This window comes from Chlamydotis macqueenii, chromosome 17, assembly GCF_036417535.1.
Source record: "Chlamydotis macqueenii isolate bChlMac1 chromosome 17, bChlMac1.mat, whole genome shotgun sequence".
NCBI classification, from domain to species: Eukaryota; Metazoa; Chordata; class Aves; order Otidiformes; family Otididae; genus Chlamydotis; species Chlamydotis macqueenii.
In genome coordinates, this window is record NC_141572.1 from 792,648 (window position 1) to 808,760 (window position 16,113).

General features: G+C 50.8%; 1 protein-coding gene across 1 annotated transcript; it reads right to left on the reverse strand.

Annotated features, from left to right (window-relative positions):
- Positions 1-1,499: 1,499 nt before the first annotated feature.
- BRAP (BRCA1 associated protein) lies at positions 1,500-15,558 on the reverse strand. Its single transcript, XM_086761563.1, has 12 exons — positions 15,343-15,558; positions 14,973-15,131; positions 14,018-14,219; positions 13,040-13,229; positions 11,449-11,562; positions 10,897-11,045; positions 8,838-8,913; positions 8,054-8,192; positions 7,451-7,560; positions 5,152-5,241; positions 3,142-3,245; positions 1,500-1,999 (listed from the first exon to the last, which is right to left on the reverse strand). The coding sequence occupies exons 1-12, from the start codon at positions 15,422-15,424 to the stop codon at positions 1,639-1,641; spliced, it is 1,776 nt and encodes a 591-aa protein (XP_086617689.1). The 5' UTR covers positions 15,425-15,558; the 3' UTR covers positions 1,500-1,638.
- Between the last annotated feature and the right edge of the window lie 555 nt (positions 15,559-16,113).

The following is a 16,113-nucleotide window of genomic DNA, read 5'->3' on the forward strand; positions in this document are numbered from 1 at the left end:
GAGTGCACGAACAAGCGCCCTGGATTCCAAAGGAAGCACACCACTTCCAGTCCAGAAAGTCAGGAAGCAGATTGTAACGACTCGCCTCCGGAGAGCAATTCTATTTACTGTAACTCCTTCTTCCCACCTGGCCAAAGGAACAGCTCCTAGCACTGAAGGGCTAGCTGTTTGCTTTCTGTGTCCCAGCTTGGAGCTGGTAAGCCAGAGCTGCACTTTCAGCATCAGAGACAAAGATCAAGGCTGTTCCTGCAGTCCAAACAGCGGAAAAGGCTCCAAAATGGCCTGAAAACTACGTGATTCTCCCAACCATTTTAATACAGAATTAGCCTTTCAGTGCTCGGATTGCTGAGCACCACACAGCAACCAGGCCTGTCGCTTCTCCACACAGGGTCAAACTCTTCCCACCCCAGAGCATCACGTTTAGCATATATTCTAAGTGAAAACCAACAAAACCCCCTCAGATTTGTTCTCAAATTTCCTGCACGCCTTTGGGGCGGATAACACAAGTTTTGCCAGCCGAGATTTTGGCCAGAGCACCGTCTGAGAGCAGAACGGGCAGCGCTCGGCCATCGCAGGAACTGGAAACAACAGCCACGCCTGGCGGCGAGGCTCCGGCGGTGGGGCAGCGCGCCCAGCTCCACGCAAACCCCGCACGGCAGCGCCGCGAGCCGGGGCCGCAGCTGCGGGGAAGGCTGGGCACGGGCCCGGAAGAAGAGTTTTTAAAAGGCTGCATTAGTCTTTCTCCTCACCTCGTTTTGAGGACAGCGGCTTATGCCAACACACCCCTTGCGCAGCGCACGGAGGGAATGCGTACGCACCCCGCTCCGGGAGGATCGGAACGCTGTGACGGCGGTGCTAACGCGTAGCAGTCTTCGCAGGCGGCTCTGTTTCATTTGTAGAAACACCTGTAAAATAACCCCATTAAAGTTTCCGGAATATAAAACTTTTCATGCTTTCTGCCCCAAAGGCAGCAAGCACTGGCCTCTTAAAGGCCGTCTCTAAACTGAAGGACCAGGGAGCAGCAGAGTCCCTCACAGCGTTTCGTACCCCGCATTACAAGCCTGTAGGACTCATAATTTCTTACACCACTAAGATGATTTATTTTCCACACCTCACTCCTTTTTATTTCCAACCTACAGTTCTACTCCTGCACTGCAGTTCCGCAGTTAGGACTGCACATATCAAAAGGAGACGTATATAATCTAATGTACACTGTTTCTTAAATAAAATCACTTCTTAGTTGAGAATACTTTTAATCCGGGAGAACTGGAGAAGCCGTACACGCTGGGCCTAGCCTACTCCACAGCATCCCCGCAGGGAACGCGATGTTTAACGCACACACGCCCACTCACCCCAAACGGTACCCTCTCCAGAAAGGAAGTCAAGTGCGTGACAGGAGGGGGCTTTGAAAAGGTAGGAAGGCAAAATGGTCATCAAGATCTGCCTAAAAATAGCTAAATAGTGCAGTGAAATGCTCTTAAATACCACAGACACCTCCATTGACCGGCAGCCAGTTTTATGAGCGGCTCTGAAGAAGATTTCTAGCTGAGCTTTAGTGAACTGGGTGTTCCCAGCCAGAGTCCCCAGGCCCGCCACCAGCATGGCCAGTTTCAAGGTGGAAGCAGGGCGTTCCCATTTTCATTTGCCCCTCTTGCCACGGCCTCTCCTGGAGGAAGGTTTGCCGGTGCCCCCCGCGGAGGAGCTGGCAGAAGACGCCACCGCAATATTGATCTGTCCTTCCTGAATCTCCTGTCGGGTCTCAGCTGGGAGGTGATTGATTTTCTGTTGCGTCTCTAAGTAGAACATGACATCCCGCAACTGCTCCTGGATCTCAGAGATCTGCAGGTCCTTCTGTTCACAGGTTTCCTTTAACACTCTCTCCTCCTCCTTCAGCTTGTTCTGAAGCAAGGCTTGATTCGCTCGCAAACACTTGTTCAGTTCCTGCTCCTCCTTCAGCTCGTTGGAGAGTTTAGCCACTTTGTTGTTCAGCTGCGAACACCTTACAAATAGAAGCGCAAAGTCAGGAAAGCGGTGCACTGTACCAGGTTAAACACCACTGCATCCTTTTTATTTCCAGTCCTTTGGGCAACTGACCCCCAGCTGTCCCCAGCCTGACCAAGGCCACCACGAACTTGGTTTTCTGGCAAAAGATGGACAAGGGTGGGCAACACAAGAGGACTCTGAAAGCCCCTCGGGATTTTCCACCCAGCTTAAGGCTTGCTAGCACCCGCTTGTCTGCATGGCTTCACCTGCCCGCGGAATCGGATGTTGTGAAGCAGAATCCCTCCCTGCATAGCCCAGGAGAATCCCTGCCCTTCCCAGTCAGACAATTCCGTCACGTAGCAAAGGGCAGCAGAGGCAGCAGGCAGGCTGCGTGGGAGCACGGGACTGCGACCTTGAACACGCACCTGCAACTCACGGAACAGGCGCCAAAAGGGGCAGAGATTACACAGCTCAAGGCTGTCAGGGACTCCCAGATGCTGGCTCCTGCCACGCTCAGAGTAAAGACCCCGAAACACCCCTTCCGAGACAAGCTGCTCCCACAAGGGTATCAGCAGCCTCACGTCTCACAGACGGCGCTTCCCTGCTCCTAAGGACTCCTTTCCTCTCAGCAAGGTGAGCTGCACAAACCACAGCTCACTGGCCTGGCTCCCTGCTCCAACTGGGACTGCTGGAGAGGCGGCAACGCCAGGGGCCTGGTGGGCTGGGAGGAACAGAGCACGCAGTCCCGCCTAGGGAGCTGGAACACGTCCCCATGCTTGACATCTTGCATCTAGGCACTTCCCAAGATCTACATTTTTCTCTGTGCTGGGTGAGCTGCCGTTCTTCTCTCTGGATGTATCCGCCCCTTGTGAAACAGCCTGGCGGCTGCTTCTGAGCAGGCAGGGGAAGGATCACAGAATGCTAAATACGCAGGCCATGTAAAAACAGCCAAGAGCCCAAAAGCTGCGTTCCACTCAAAGCCACTCTCCATTTGTGAACACCTACAGAAACGAGAGCCTTTTTTAAAATAAGCAGTGTTCTCAGTATGCCAGTTTAAATAGCTCAAAATTGCCCAGGAATAGCAAGATCTTTTCTTTTTGGATGTCAGTGTGAGAGTTTTAATGGCTGCATGGAACTAAACCTGGCAGCGGTACCCACTTCCGCTCAACAGACTGCTTTTCTTTGAGCAAGTCATTCAGCCGCTGTTCCAGACTGTCACACTTCTCAATGGTCTCTTTAAACTTGGTCTTCATGTTGTTAATCTGTAAAAACAAACACACGGGCATTGCAAAGAGATCAAAGTCCTCTGCACTTTCATTATGACATTCAATTTTTTCTGGAGTGGTTTCTAGACTTTGACCAATTACTGTGTGCAGGTAAGCAAAAGCTTTCAGTCCAGAAAAAGCCTGATTTTGGTGAAGACCCTCTGCATTTACAGTTCAGCGTACCCCAACGAGGAACCATGTTGCCGTGGAAGCTGCTCACACAGAACAGCAACTCAGAGTGCAGATCTGTGCCAGGCACCCCATTCAAACAGAAGCTGCATCAGATCCTTAACTTCTTACTGACTGCAGGTCAGCATTCACTTAGCCATTCTCTCAGACTTTTTGTATCTGTCAGCAATTTAAATTTGCACCTTAAGGCTTTCCAATATCGGGTTTTTGCTCATTTTAAATGAAGCCATAAGTAAGTATGGCCAAAGTCTGAAAATTAACATGCTACTCTGCTCAGCACTGACTCAGCAGCTTGCTGTCATAAGGCGGTGACCTACTGACATGAATCTCTTACTCATGCAAAACGCAAACAGAAACACACGTACGTCGGCTTCCTCTTCCCTCTGCTTCACAACTCCCGACTGCCACTGCTGACGAAACCCAAGCTGTCATTCTCTAGGCACTGCACAGAGCACGTCGAAACCTCAAACGTAAGGCTTGCAGGAGATTTACAGACAGAAATACTTGTTTCCTCTGTACTGGTGTGGAAAGCGTGCTTGCACATAGCAGAGGCAGGAATTTAAAGGAAAAGTGCTTTCCTGGAGGAGCAACCTGGAGGTCAGGGTCAGCACACACGGTGCCTTTGCTGTTGCCAGAGTGAAGGCAGAGCAGGTTTCAAGCCTTCCAGCCTTAGTCACCGAATGTTTATGCAGCTAATGGCTAATCTGGGGAAGTGGCCTGAGCACTGATAATGGAATACACTGCATAGTGGCACCCATCCAGACAAGACTTACATGGAGCGAGTGCCGTGAATAAAATTGTAAGGATCTTCAAACATGAAGCTACATTTGGGGCACATATCGTCATTTCTCTTTGAAGTTGCTCTGTGGTTTACGTTTCCTGGTCGTGTGCAGAATGATTTTCGCTGTATCTTTCCCTTTCATATGGCCCTCCCTAAGATTTCTGAGACTGTTCTCCAGACCAAGGTCGATGATCGCTGTTTCAACAGTCACAACTTCTACACTTACGATGCTACTTAACTGCAGGTACCGAGCGGTTAATTAGAAGTCATGCAGAAAGTTCAGTTAAGGACTCAACCCTAAATCCTAATTCACTTTAAACCTAGTTGAAAGGACCTACGTAGAGTGAAAAGCATTAAAATATTCCCACTGGATTTTTGCTCATGACATTTTGAAGCGGTCCTGCCTACAGAATGTTTCATAGAAGGAGACTCTGAACTTTTCCCAGAGGGTGATGAGGAGAGAGAGGGGATCAAAAAGAAAGGGCAAATCAATATGCATTTGGAACAGAAAGGCAGCTTCCACTCTCTGCAGCCGAGCAAATTAAAGTCATATTGTCTATGCTACACCAACCTTCCCTAGAGATATGCGTCAGCGTGAGACGGATGGCAGCGGCAAGCAGGGATCCTGCAGCAGCAGACTTGTTTCCACCACTGCTGCAGTTTCCTGAGCAGCAGATTTAAATCAACCTTCAATCTAGGTGGCAATCTACCTACTTCTGCACCACTGAGCAGCAAACTGCTAGATCTGAGCATCCAGATAAGGGATACGTCTTGGAGCCAATTTTCTCAGCTGGCAGTGAAACAGGCTATGCGAGGCCACGTCACGCAGCACTCGGGCCGTAAGAGACTGAGCAGCTCCAGCTCCCATTTAACTTCGCCACGTCCAGGGGCCTGTTTCGGCAGAGCTTCACACGTGCCCAGCGCAGAGCTCACCTCTTCCGCTGTATCCTTTTCTATTCGGACAATCTTGTTTTCCCAATAGATGCGCTGCGATTCCAGCTGGCTCGTTAGCAAATACGAGTACTACAAACACAGAAGACACACAGAACAGTCAGCTCTTCCGTAAGGGTGGCTGTGCTGCTTAAGAAGCCCAAAGCGCTGCAATATACAAATCAGTTTAATCCGATGAAACTGAGCATACAGGGCATTCTGAACACACATGCGAACTGCAGATCCAGCAGCTGTGTTTCACCAATTTGATTTCAAAATCAAATCACTTGATTTTTGGAAGTCAATGAAAGCCTTTAGAACAGCAGGGTCAAGTAAAAGGCCTGCCAAGCTGGACCCAGTACCGTACTTTTTAAAGATGAGAGATTTTTCACCATAGTAGCAATAAATCTCTACGAGTTTTATTCTCGTCTACAGGGAAAATTAAGCATCAACCATCCCTGTCATAAGAGCCTGAGATCCCAAAGGCTGAGTTGCCAAGTTCCCCATTCACAGCCCAGAACCCAAGGCAGAAGGGTAAATGCACGAATTTAGCTTCACTGTAAGAACAGCTCTGGGAAAACATCCTTGGCCATGTAGAACTACTAGCAATTATTGTTCTCCAACAAGTATGGCCCATTCCAATGTTATTTTGGCATCTGAACAAGGATATGTGCCTTACATCCCATCTTTTCCCTCCTGGTTCTGCAAATGAATTATGAGAAAGTTGGAAAACGTGATAATTTCTTATCATCAGGCTAATAAGCCCAAAATAGGCGTTCACTACAGAATTAAACGTACAAAAAGCCTTAAACAATCTCAGTAATGTAAGAGCGCCAAAATACACTGCCAAATTAATTATCTTTAAAAACATTTAGATCTCAAACTAGATAGAGAGGTCTTGCGCACTCTAAGTGCCAACCTCCCAGAAAAAAGGGTTAAAAATAGCGGGTTTAGCGCCTAAGTGTTACTCAGAAAATTCATGGAAAGCAACCAAGTATTTATTTGAGCAGTAAGCTTACGAAGTCTTGTCTCTATGGGCTTGTCTAATGCAGCTGAAGTCACGCTGCAGCGTATCTGCTCAGCAGAGCAGTCATGTTGAGTTTCTCTCCTTTACCCTTCTAGTTAGGAGAGGAGAAGCTGGCCAAAGGTTGTGTTGGGTCTGGCTGGGATGGAGTTGGTTTTCCCCACAGCAGTGCTCAGTGCTGTGCTGTGCGGCTAGAAAGGTGTTGATAACGCACCAGTGTTTTGGCTGCTGCTGAGCGCTGCACCAAGGCTGTCTCTCCAACATTGCCCCTCAGCAGGAGGCTGGGAGTGGGCAAAATCTGACCAAACTGGCCAAGGGGATGTTCCAGACCACAAAACCTCTGCTCAGCAACAAAAGCTAAGAGAAAGGACAGGCTGGGGCAGGGAGGGGCGCATTCATTACAATGATGTTTGCCTTCCGGAGCAACCGCTACGCATACTGAAGCTCTAGTACCCAGGAAGTAGCTGGACATTGCCTGCTGATGGGAAGTAGAGAATAAATCTTTTGTTTTCCTTTGCTTCTGCACACAGCCTTTGCTTTTGCTTTTATTAAGCTGCTTTTATCTTGACCCAGCGGTTTGGTTTTTGTTTTTTTTTTTTCCCTATCTTATTTTCTCCCCACCCTGTCCTGCTGAGGAGAGGAGTGACAGAGGAGCTCAGTGGGCACCTGCCGTCCAGCCAAGGTCAGCCCTCCACACAGGTACAAAATAATCGTTACCTGCTCAAGAGAAGGGAGCAGAACAGGGCTGGTATCACATGAGCCTGTCAGCTCTCTCTGACAGCCAAGGTAAGCTCACAGCTACAGATTTCTACATACTCGCTCAGTTTACAACCGAACTGCTCGAACTGACAGTTCCATATGCACCCTGGCTCCCAAACCGAGCCGCAGCTCCACCAGGAAGGGTCTGGTGAGCAAGTCTGGGCATTTGGACTCATTTCTCTTTCCAGTGAGTGTTTGGAGCAGCGTAACCAGCTAATCTTCAGTCTGGTTGAAGCTGCAGCCAGCTTACACTCAGCTGCATTGGCTCCGCAGAGCCAAGAAGAGGTTGGCTTTTTTTTTTTTAAAAAAAAAAAAAACAAAAACAAAACACAAAAAAACCAACCAAACAACAAAAAAAAAAAACAGTAAAAACATCCTGCTTCTGCCTGAAGATGATTGCCTACATGCAGGGAGCAGGTCTGCTGCATAAGCTGACGTAATTTTCCTCTAGTCGGATCTGGATTTCAAACACTTCCACACAGCAGCACAATGCAGAGTCCAACGAGCCAAAATATTTACCTCTAATTGTAAGGCATCAATTTTCTCTTCCTGACACATATCTCCCTCGCACTCGTACTGAACTATCTTCCCATCAGTTTTGCTTGCAACCAGGCGATGGACGTAGTTATCTGAAGAGAGAAAATTCAACCACGGGGAATTTCAGCTTAAGGACACCCAGGCTGACATCAGTGGAGATACTTTATGCAGCACAATTAAGCACGCAGACTGCTGCAACAGCATATTAGCAAGGCAGAAAGCCAACAACAGATGTATTTGTTATTTAGCAGACTTCGCAGAGACACCTTACGGGATATTTATTACAACAGCCCATTCCCATACCTCAGGGCAAATTGATGGAAAGGGAGTAACAAGCACGTTCCACAGAGACTATAGGACCGCCCTGGTTCATTACAGAATCGTTTTCTCCCTCCTCCATCTGCTACAGACCCACCAAAACTGCTGTTAGAGAGGAGATGGATGTTCCCAAAAGACAAGGTATTAGTACGGATGCAAACCCCTTAATCTCCAAGCAAACTCTACCACAACTACTCTCACTAAGGGGTCTCGAAAGCCGTTTTACAAACAAGGTCATCCTACAAGAGGGGAAGACAGAGCGCTTACCTCCAGCGTAGTCCCAGACTCTGTGGTTGGTCAACTGCATCGCGTAGGTGTGCTGGGTCTCCTCAAAGTGTTTGTAAGCGTGTCGACTCACGTACCGGCCACAGCCTATGTGCCCACATATTAAACAGATCCAAAGGTTCTGTCAACAGAAGGACAAGCTCTGTACACACAACACTGTCAAGCAGTGGTATTGGCGCTTTGAGAAAGTGTGATCTGACACTGGTGGCCAGCTGATGCCATGCACATCCAGCCACTTCCTTAGAAAGCAAACAGCATCTGCTTTTCCCCCTCCTTTGAAGCCTTGCTTAGCTGGGAGGCTAAAGAGGAGGAGGTACCTGCTCATTCAGACCAGTTAAGAGGCCTGCTCATGTTGACAAGAGGCCTGCTGGGCATGTTGATAAATTAGCACAAGCATGGATGGAAGAATGGCCTTGACTAATGAGCAAGGCCACTCAGCAGGACCACAAAAGCGAGCTCTGAAGAGCACAGACTAGAAGAGACCACCAGGGTCAGCATTAGTTTGGCTGCCTGCTATCATACTGATCAGGCACGCTCTGATCAGCTCGCATGCTAACTAACACTTCTTTCTAAGAATCAGAAAGGTTTGTCAGAACAGGAAACCTGCGAGGTAAGATCCCTTCCCAGTACCGATTGCAACTCAAAAGGAAAGCAGATACACCACTAACTGGTAAAATCAGCCACAAAATTAACTCCAAAAGCAACTTGAGCGGCTGTGCCGTAAGATTTGGTCTAGATCTCACTCACCATCCACCCACCTACTTACTTCTTGAACTCCACACTCAAAACACTTGTTCTCTTCCACGGGCTCAGGCGTTTGGCAGTATCTGCAGACAGGACACCTAGAGGGCAATAAGTGTCATGATTAGACACAGGGAGCTCCATCTGAATACTACAGTAATTAAAAAGAGAGCCAGAGAGCTCAAAGCAAATACCTTGCGCAGTGCGCTGCTCCCTACACGCACACAACTTTCAGTTCACATTTACCCCACCCAAATTTGCCTCCATTCCACACAAGGATACTGTTTTGAAGCCAGTAAGTGTCAGAAGAACAAAGAACAGCTCTTCCAAAGCATTTTCAGAGTCTCAGCCTGATCTGGTTTTGCTACAGTACAAGTGTAGAGAACATCTGCAACCAAGTGCATCGGAGGGGCTGCCAGCAACGTCAGCCTCTGCCAGTAAGCAGAAAAGGCACGACCGAGCTTAGGAAACACCTCCCTGCCTCAGCCACAATCACTGCAGAAACACTGGTACAGACGTGTTACATATCTCCCATCACTGCTGCGCCAGGCTGTCACATTCAGGCTCCCGTTACCTGCAGGGGTTTGCGCAGGTTGGGGAAGGATGCTGCGACTGCACGCTGCCGAGGACAGCCGAGTAACAGCGGGAGAACCCGCGCTTGGCAAACATACCTTGGTTTAAACAACCCTGCGGAGATGAGGAGATGCTTCAGCTTCACCAAGCAAATGGGTTCAGTCTCAGCCCTTCCAGGAAGAATAACCCATAACTGCACCCTAAAAGAATGGGGAGCAGGCACCCCACTATCATTTTGAAACTATATCCCTGTGCTGCCAGAAAGACAGAAGACCCAAGACCAGCAGGGAACTTTGTCTCCTAAGCACCAGAAGCTCAGCCAGGGAGCGGGGTAACTGAGGCTGTGTATCCCGTTGCCAGGACTGTTTATGTATTTTTCATTAGCTGCCGGATAAGCTACAGAAATATTGAAGGGAGGAGACAATTGGATTGCAGTCAACTTTCTATACAAATGCAGGCACTTGCAGCCTCCGTGGCGCTTAAGAAAAGTGGACAGGGATTTTCTTTTATCGTTCTTCTAGACTGGGAGCATAAGTTCTGCTTAAATTGTATATTAGATATTTAAGTGCTACTCTGGACCTTGCTCCTTCGCTGGCTAAGCTCCGCTGCTTCAAATTTAAACTGGTTTTGATTTACAGAGCAAAGCAGCCCATAAGCTTGAATAGCTACAAATTTGATTAATCTTACTGACATTGTTACTCGGCTTACAAATGATATAGAGGGCTAAAATTTTCCTCGTGCTCTGCCAGAGAATCAGGCAATCAGTGGTACCAGTGACAGAGAAGAAAATTAGACAGTGAAGACTGGCAGCCTTCTGCTGCAGTATCTGTGAGTGCCTGACGTGCAGTAAAACAGCAAACAGCATCCAGAAGGATGCAAAATACGCACAACCGATAGCAGCACCTGGGTGCAGTCAGGGGCTCCGACACACTGAAATCCCCCTCCACAGGGACGTGAAGGACGGTAAAAGCAAGAACAGGAAAGGGTTAGCAGTAGCGAAAGCTTTAAGGACAGATGCAGGTCCCAGCCTCCAGCACTGCCTCGTGCCAGGGAGAGTCTCCCTAAGGCACAGGTGATTACCCCAGCCAGGAACGTGGCCTCCCATCGCTCAGCCCATCGCCTCCTTGAATAACACAGCCTGTCTAGAGCAGCTGCCTCCCCTCCCGATCTACTGAGTGATCTTGTCACTGTCCCTTCCTTCCCTGCCTCCCTCCTGTCTCACTTTCCAGTCCTGTCTCCCTGCACACCTGCTCTTGCCCAGCTCTTCTTCATCCCCTCCCAGCTAAGACTACAACTCCCCTCCTGCCTTAGCAGTGAGGCCTGTGGGAAACACGGATCAATTACTTCTGGCAGGGAGATTTCTCTCTGGGATTTCATTAATGGGAAAAAAGAGCATTAGAACCGGCAGTAATTCCTGCCCCACACTCTGATGAGCAGAACCAGGCTTGTCAGCATGTAATCACCACACTCAAATGGGGTTTCAGATGTGGAAATACAGAAAAGCCTCTTACGTGGTGTCCTCCCACCGCTGCAGACACTGGCTGTGAAAGCTGTGGTTACACAGCGTGGTAAGGATCCCGTTCACAGACTCATCCATCCTCTCCAGGCACACTGTGCACTTCGGGAGCTCTGTCAGATCCATCACAGGCAGGCTGGCCCCCTTCAAAAGAAGAAGCAGAGACAAAGCGCTAAGCACTTTCCAATCACTGTATATTAAACACCCACATAAGAAAAAGCCAAAATTCTCTCCCATTAGTGTTGGCACTAGGGTACAAAAACACTACAAAGTAATCCCATGAGTCTACACAGTGGTTACAGATTTATATATAAAAAAAAAAATTATTCACAACTCCCCATGGCAGGTTTAGGTCAGAGACCCTGTGGAGGTGAGGCACAAAGCCCGCAAAGTCCCAAAATGAACTCTCCCAGGTAGTGACAGCACTGGAATGCAAAATGCAGTTTGGGTTGACGCAGTTAAGCAGTTCTCGCAGCATTCTGCCCAGTCCAAATAATCCTGTTAAAATTCTCTGAAGTGCAAGGAAAACAAAACAAAACAAACTTACATCTTCTGATTTGAAGACTTCAGCCTTTTCCACGTAGACCAGCTGGCAAACATCCTCCTCTATGGAGTTGAACTGCCGGCCGTTGCATGCCATATAAAAGCTATCTGCATCAGCCTGTGCACAAAACAAAGGCAGCCAGTTACAAAGAGAAAACTCGCAGCTGATACGACCAAGGAAGAGAAATCTGCTGTACGGTCTCTCCTCCCCTCCACCAAGCCCTGCAGTACCAGAGGAGATATCTCAGACAGCTCCCACCAGCAGGCACTGCATCTCGGGTTTAGCACTACCACTGGAAGGCAAGAAGTGAAGTTCACAGCACTGGCGGCTACTCTGACACTGGAGCATTCAGCAGGAATAACGGATTTCCCTTCAGCATCTGTTTCGCCCTTTGTCAGCAATTTCAGTGCATTTGCAAAGCAAATTGCAAACTGCAAAGATTTCAGCGGGTCCTGCGCACGCTGCAGGACACCGATGCTTGTGCCAGGGAAAGCAACAACAATTTAACTGTGGGAAAGGAGCCATTGCACCGGTCACGCCCCAGGCACGCTCTGAATTGTGCCCAAGAGTCACTGGCAAGGAGGCAGAACCAAACCAAAACCTGTCAAATAAATCATCCATTTTCACTCAGTAACCCCCCAAAACCCTTTCTCTCACAAACGACCACACCGGATTAAGGCAAATTTAGCTGAACGCCACATTCCTAGTCGCTCCAGCCAGAAGCATAAAGGCCGGTGAGATCTGCTTTTGCTACCTGCAGGCACAGCCATTAGGGGTCACCGGGGAACAGGGCTTCAGGGCATTTCCTGAGAAACAGGAATTTTGGGGGGAATTGAGTACAAGTTTACAGATTCGCTGCGTGGCCGTTCAGCACTAGGCACCTGCCCGTGTAATTTGACACAGCGACACGCAAAACGCACCTTTGCGACTACTGCAAACGGCACAAACAGCACACAAAGACTGCATCTGCACAGCAGGCAGGGGAAATACCTCACACGGCATTCACGGCTGGGGGCAATCCTCTTCCCCAGCTCCAAAAATAAGTCATTTGCAGATGGGAGAAAAGACGGTAGAAGTGAGAGGGTCCCCACAGGAACTGGCAGGGGGAATGCTTAAAGCTAAACAGTTCAGCTGCTGGGAGCAGCAAACTGTGTTACCTGGTTATCAGTTCATCCCCTAGACTCTCAGTTTTGGGGGCGACTGGCCTTTTCACGCTGTACTGGCAGTGGCTGGGAGACGACCCAGCTCCTCAGAAAAGCAGAACAATGCAAGCAAAGCCCCGCCAGCTGGGTCCTTTCTGTTCAGCACAGTACAGCATGCTGCGAGACAGCAGGGCACTGTGTATCCTTACCGTTTTTTAAAAATATCCTGCCAACGAGAAATAGGATAGCTAGAACATGGCAGACACTCGCGTTCAGGTCAAAGAGTGGGACTAAACCTTGTCAGCAGCCCCAGGAAAGCTCTGGGCAACGTCTCCAAGCGTAAAGTGCAATTTTGGCTACGAGCCGGCCGGCGAAGCCAGACAGCGCTCCTGAACAGCGGCCACATACAACAGTGCAGCCCCTTCCACAGCAAAGGGACTTCCAGCTCCTACCTGTGAGCTAAACTTTATCAGCACCATGTACTGGTTTGGAGTGGAATCTCTGATGATTTTCATGTGCTCGATTACTTCGTAGAACGAAGCCACAAACTTCATCAGGTCGTGGCTGGTCATCGTAGCAGGGACCGTGAGGATGCACAGCATGGCGCTGCGCCTCACGTCTTCTTTCAAAGAGGTCATCTTGCTGGGGAGACAACAGTGACACAACTTCACCTCACTTCAGAGAGCACACCGCAGTTACTGGAACAGCTGCTGCCAATCTGAGTTCTCTTTTGCACAGTTGTAAATATTAAGAAAGAGAAGCAAGGGGTAGTGATAAGCATCCAACCACGCGAAACCCTTTAGCAAAGGATTAAACTGAGCAGCTCCAGCAAACAACGGTTTTGTCAGGAATCATCTAACACCCGTTTTTCTATAAAAATAGTTGAAGCTGGCAAGCCACAGGTGCTCACAGCTACTCCTAGAACAAGCGAGTAATTTTGTTACTGTTTCAGGTGCCCATTTTGTGTCTCCTGATCGCTTTCAGAAAGACCTGCAATGGAAGTTCTCAGGGAATTGCAGGGGAACAGCATGGAAATGTAATCCCTGAAGCACGGGATGAAACCTCCCGCTTCAGAGAGCTCCTCAGGCCTGCCACCAAGGCCCCAGAGGTCACAGTTTAATTGTGGGACCCCTTGAGAAGCTGCTTCCAAACGTCATTTTTTAGGAATCTGCATTCATCTTACACTCTTGCAGCCCCTGGCACAAGCCCCTCTCCCCCCAGAGCGGCACCACCGGCAGCAGCCAGACCCGGGCCAGCCTGAGCTCCACCGCGAACGCAAGGCACGTCTGCCCTCCCCGCTGCCAGTCACCCTTCCTGTTTGTCCCAGTGCAGGAGCCACAGCCCCAGGGCGACCGACTCACCCTTCCAGGTGGCGGCATTACTCAGGAGCGCTGCTCCCACTAGAGCTACAATTAGCCAAGCGTTCTTACTTTGTTTTGTACAGATGCATGATGCCGTGAACGATTTCGACTGAGGGATTCCCGCTGAAGAAGGAAATCTGGTCAGGGAGCTGTTTTGAAGGCGAGTCTGGAGCAGCCTCACGCTCTTTACTTTGATCGTCGTGTTTATTTTTGTCCTCGGCAGATGCAGCCTCTGAAGATTTTCTTCCTTCCACGCCAGCTTTTGTTTCATCTTGTACAAACCAAGAGTTTCCACATTACTAACCGCGCATCAGAAATGTCTGCTGTTCCCTAAACAGCACAACAGCACCCTGAGAGTCAAATTACAGCCCTGGAAAGCAGCAGAAGGAGACATCTCTCATTTCTGCCGTTCCAGGGGGTACTCCAGAGCTGCCAGACAGCCGGTGCAAGCCCCTGGCAGGACCCGGTGCCGAGGATCAAGCTCGATGAGATTTGTACCGTGCCTGGTGAAATCCCAACAGGAACCGGTATCAAGACAGAGCAGCCAGCAGAGGTTTGTCGAGCAGGGGCGAGGACGGCCCCGCAGCAGCAGGCTGCTCCTCCTGCGCTGCTCCCGTAGCGGCTCAGGCGTTTGACGGGACTTGGAGTTTCCTTCTTGGAACTTCCCCTCTATCAGGGAATTTAACACCTGAACGATCCCACAGGCCAGCAAAACACCAGCCAGCCCGCAGCACAGCCCAAAGTAAATTAACCCTTTACAGAGTGGGAACTGTTTCCCAGCAATAGCCAGCTCTCCTATCTGGACTCCAACACGCATTCCTTCACTTCTCTACTTGTTTTTTAAACTGCTCAAGACTCAAGACCCCCAAACCCAACGGCATCTCCGGCACCCCCACGCTGACAGACAGCTGTCACCGGCAAGGCCAGTCCCCGGGAAGCGCTGTGTTCCCTGGCTGCACGTAAGCAGGGCGGGCGACAGTCACAGGCCCCAAACCCGGCATTTTCCTCCCCACGAGGCCGGTACCTGGCCGCGGCTGGATGGTCTCGATGATCACGTCGGTCATCTCCCTGCGGCCAAGGTGCTGGTGGAGGATGGCCGCCCGCTCCCCGGGGCCTTTCCCCTCCAAACAGGTCGGGACGGCGGGCGGGGCCGCCCCGCTGCTCTCCGCAGCCATCTCGGGAGCTGCGCAGGAAAACGGAGGCGTCGGGACGGGGCGGTGGGAGCGGAGCCCCGGTACCGGGACTCACCGGCAACACCGGGACGGCGACCGCGGGTGCTTCGGAAGCCGCGGGGAGGGCACAGCTCCCTCCCCCCGCCACGGCGGACGGGGCTGACCCGCCCCGGGGCCCAGTCCCCAGGCGGGAGGGAACCGGACGGGACCGGAGAGACTCACCAGCCGCGTTGTAAGCGAAGCCCGCGGGCAGCGGCGAGTGCTCGGCCAGCTCCAGCCGGATCACGACCAGGGACACGCTCATGGGCCCGGGCACCGCGGGCCGCCGCGCTCCGAGGAGGCCAACGGAGATAAAGCACCGCTTCCGCCTCCCGCCGCCTTTCCCCTCTGACCCGCCCGGGTCACGCCGGCGACGCGATGACGTAAAAGGCGGCGGCGGCAGCGACGACGCAACAGCGGAGGACGGAGCTGGGGGGGCGCCTCGAGGGGCCTCCGGCCGCTTCTCGCGAGAACTTACAGGTGTGTTCTCGCGAGACTTGGGGGCTGGGGTCAAATGGCAGGGTGAAGCCTGCCCTCGGCCTGGCAAGGCCTGGCCTGGGCTAGGCCTAGGGGGGCCGGGAGGGACTTCGTCTGATCTTAAAGAGAATTTATCCCTTCCGAGCCCCCCCTCGCCGTGCCCCGGCCCCCTTAGGGTGACTTCAGGGCTGGGAGGAGGGATGGGACACGGCGGGTGGAAGCCGAGGGGGTCACAGTCCTGCGTGGGCAGGCCTGCGCCAGAGCCGGAGGCCCCGTTACCAAGGCAACGCAGCCAAGCTGGAGGGACCAGGCCTCATCCCCTTGGGCCAAAGCACTCTCCCAAAAAATAAAAAACAACTTTCTTTTTTTTTTTCCCTCACACCCACCACGTTGGTATCTTGCAGCTCAGGGCTGTGCCAGGTTTTGGTAAAAGTAACTTGCTTAAAGTATAAAATAAACTAAAGGACAGCCCAGCCC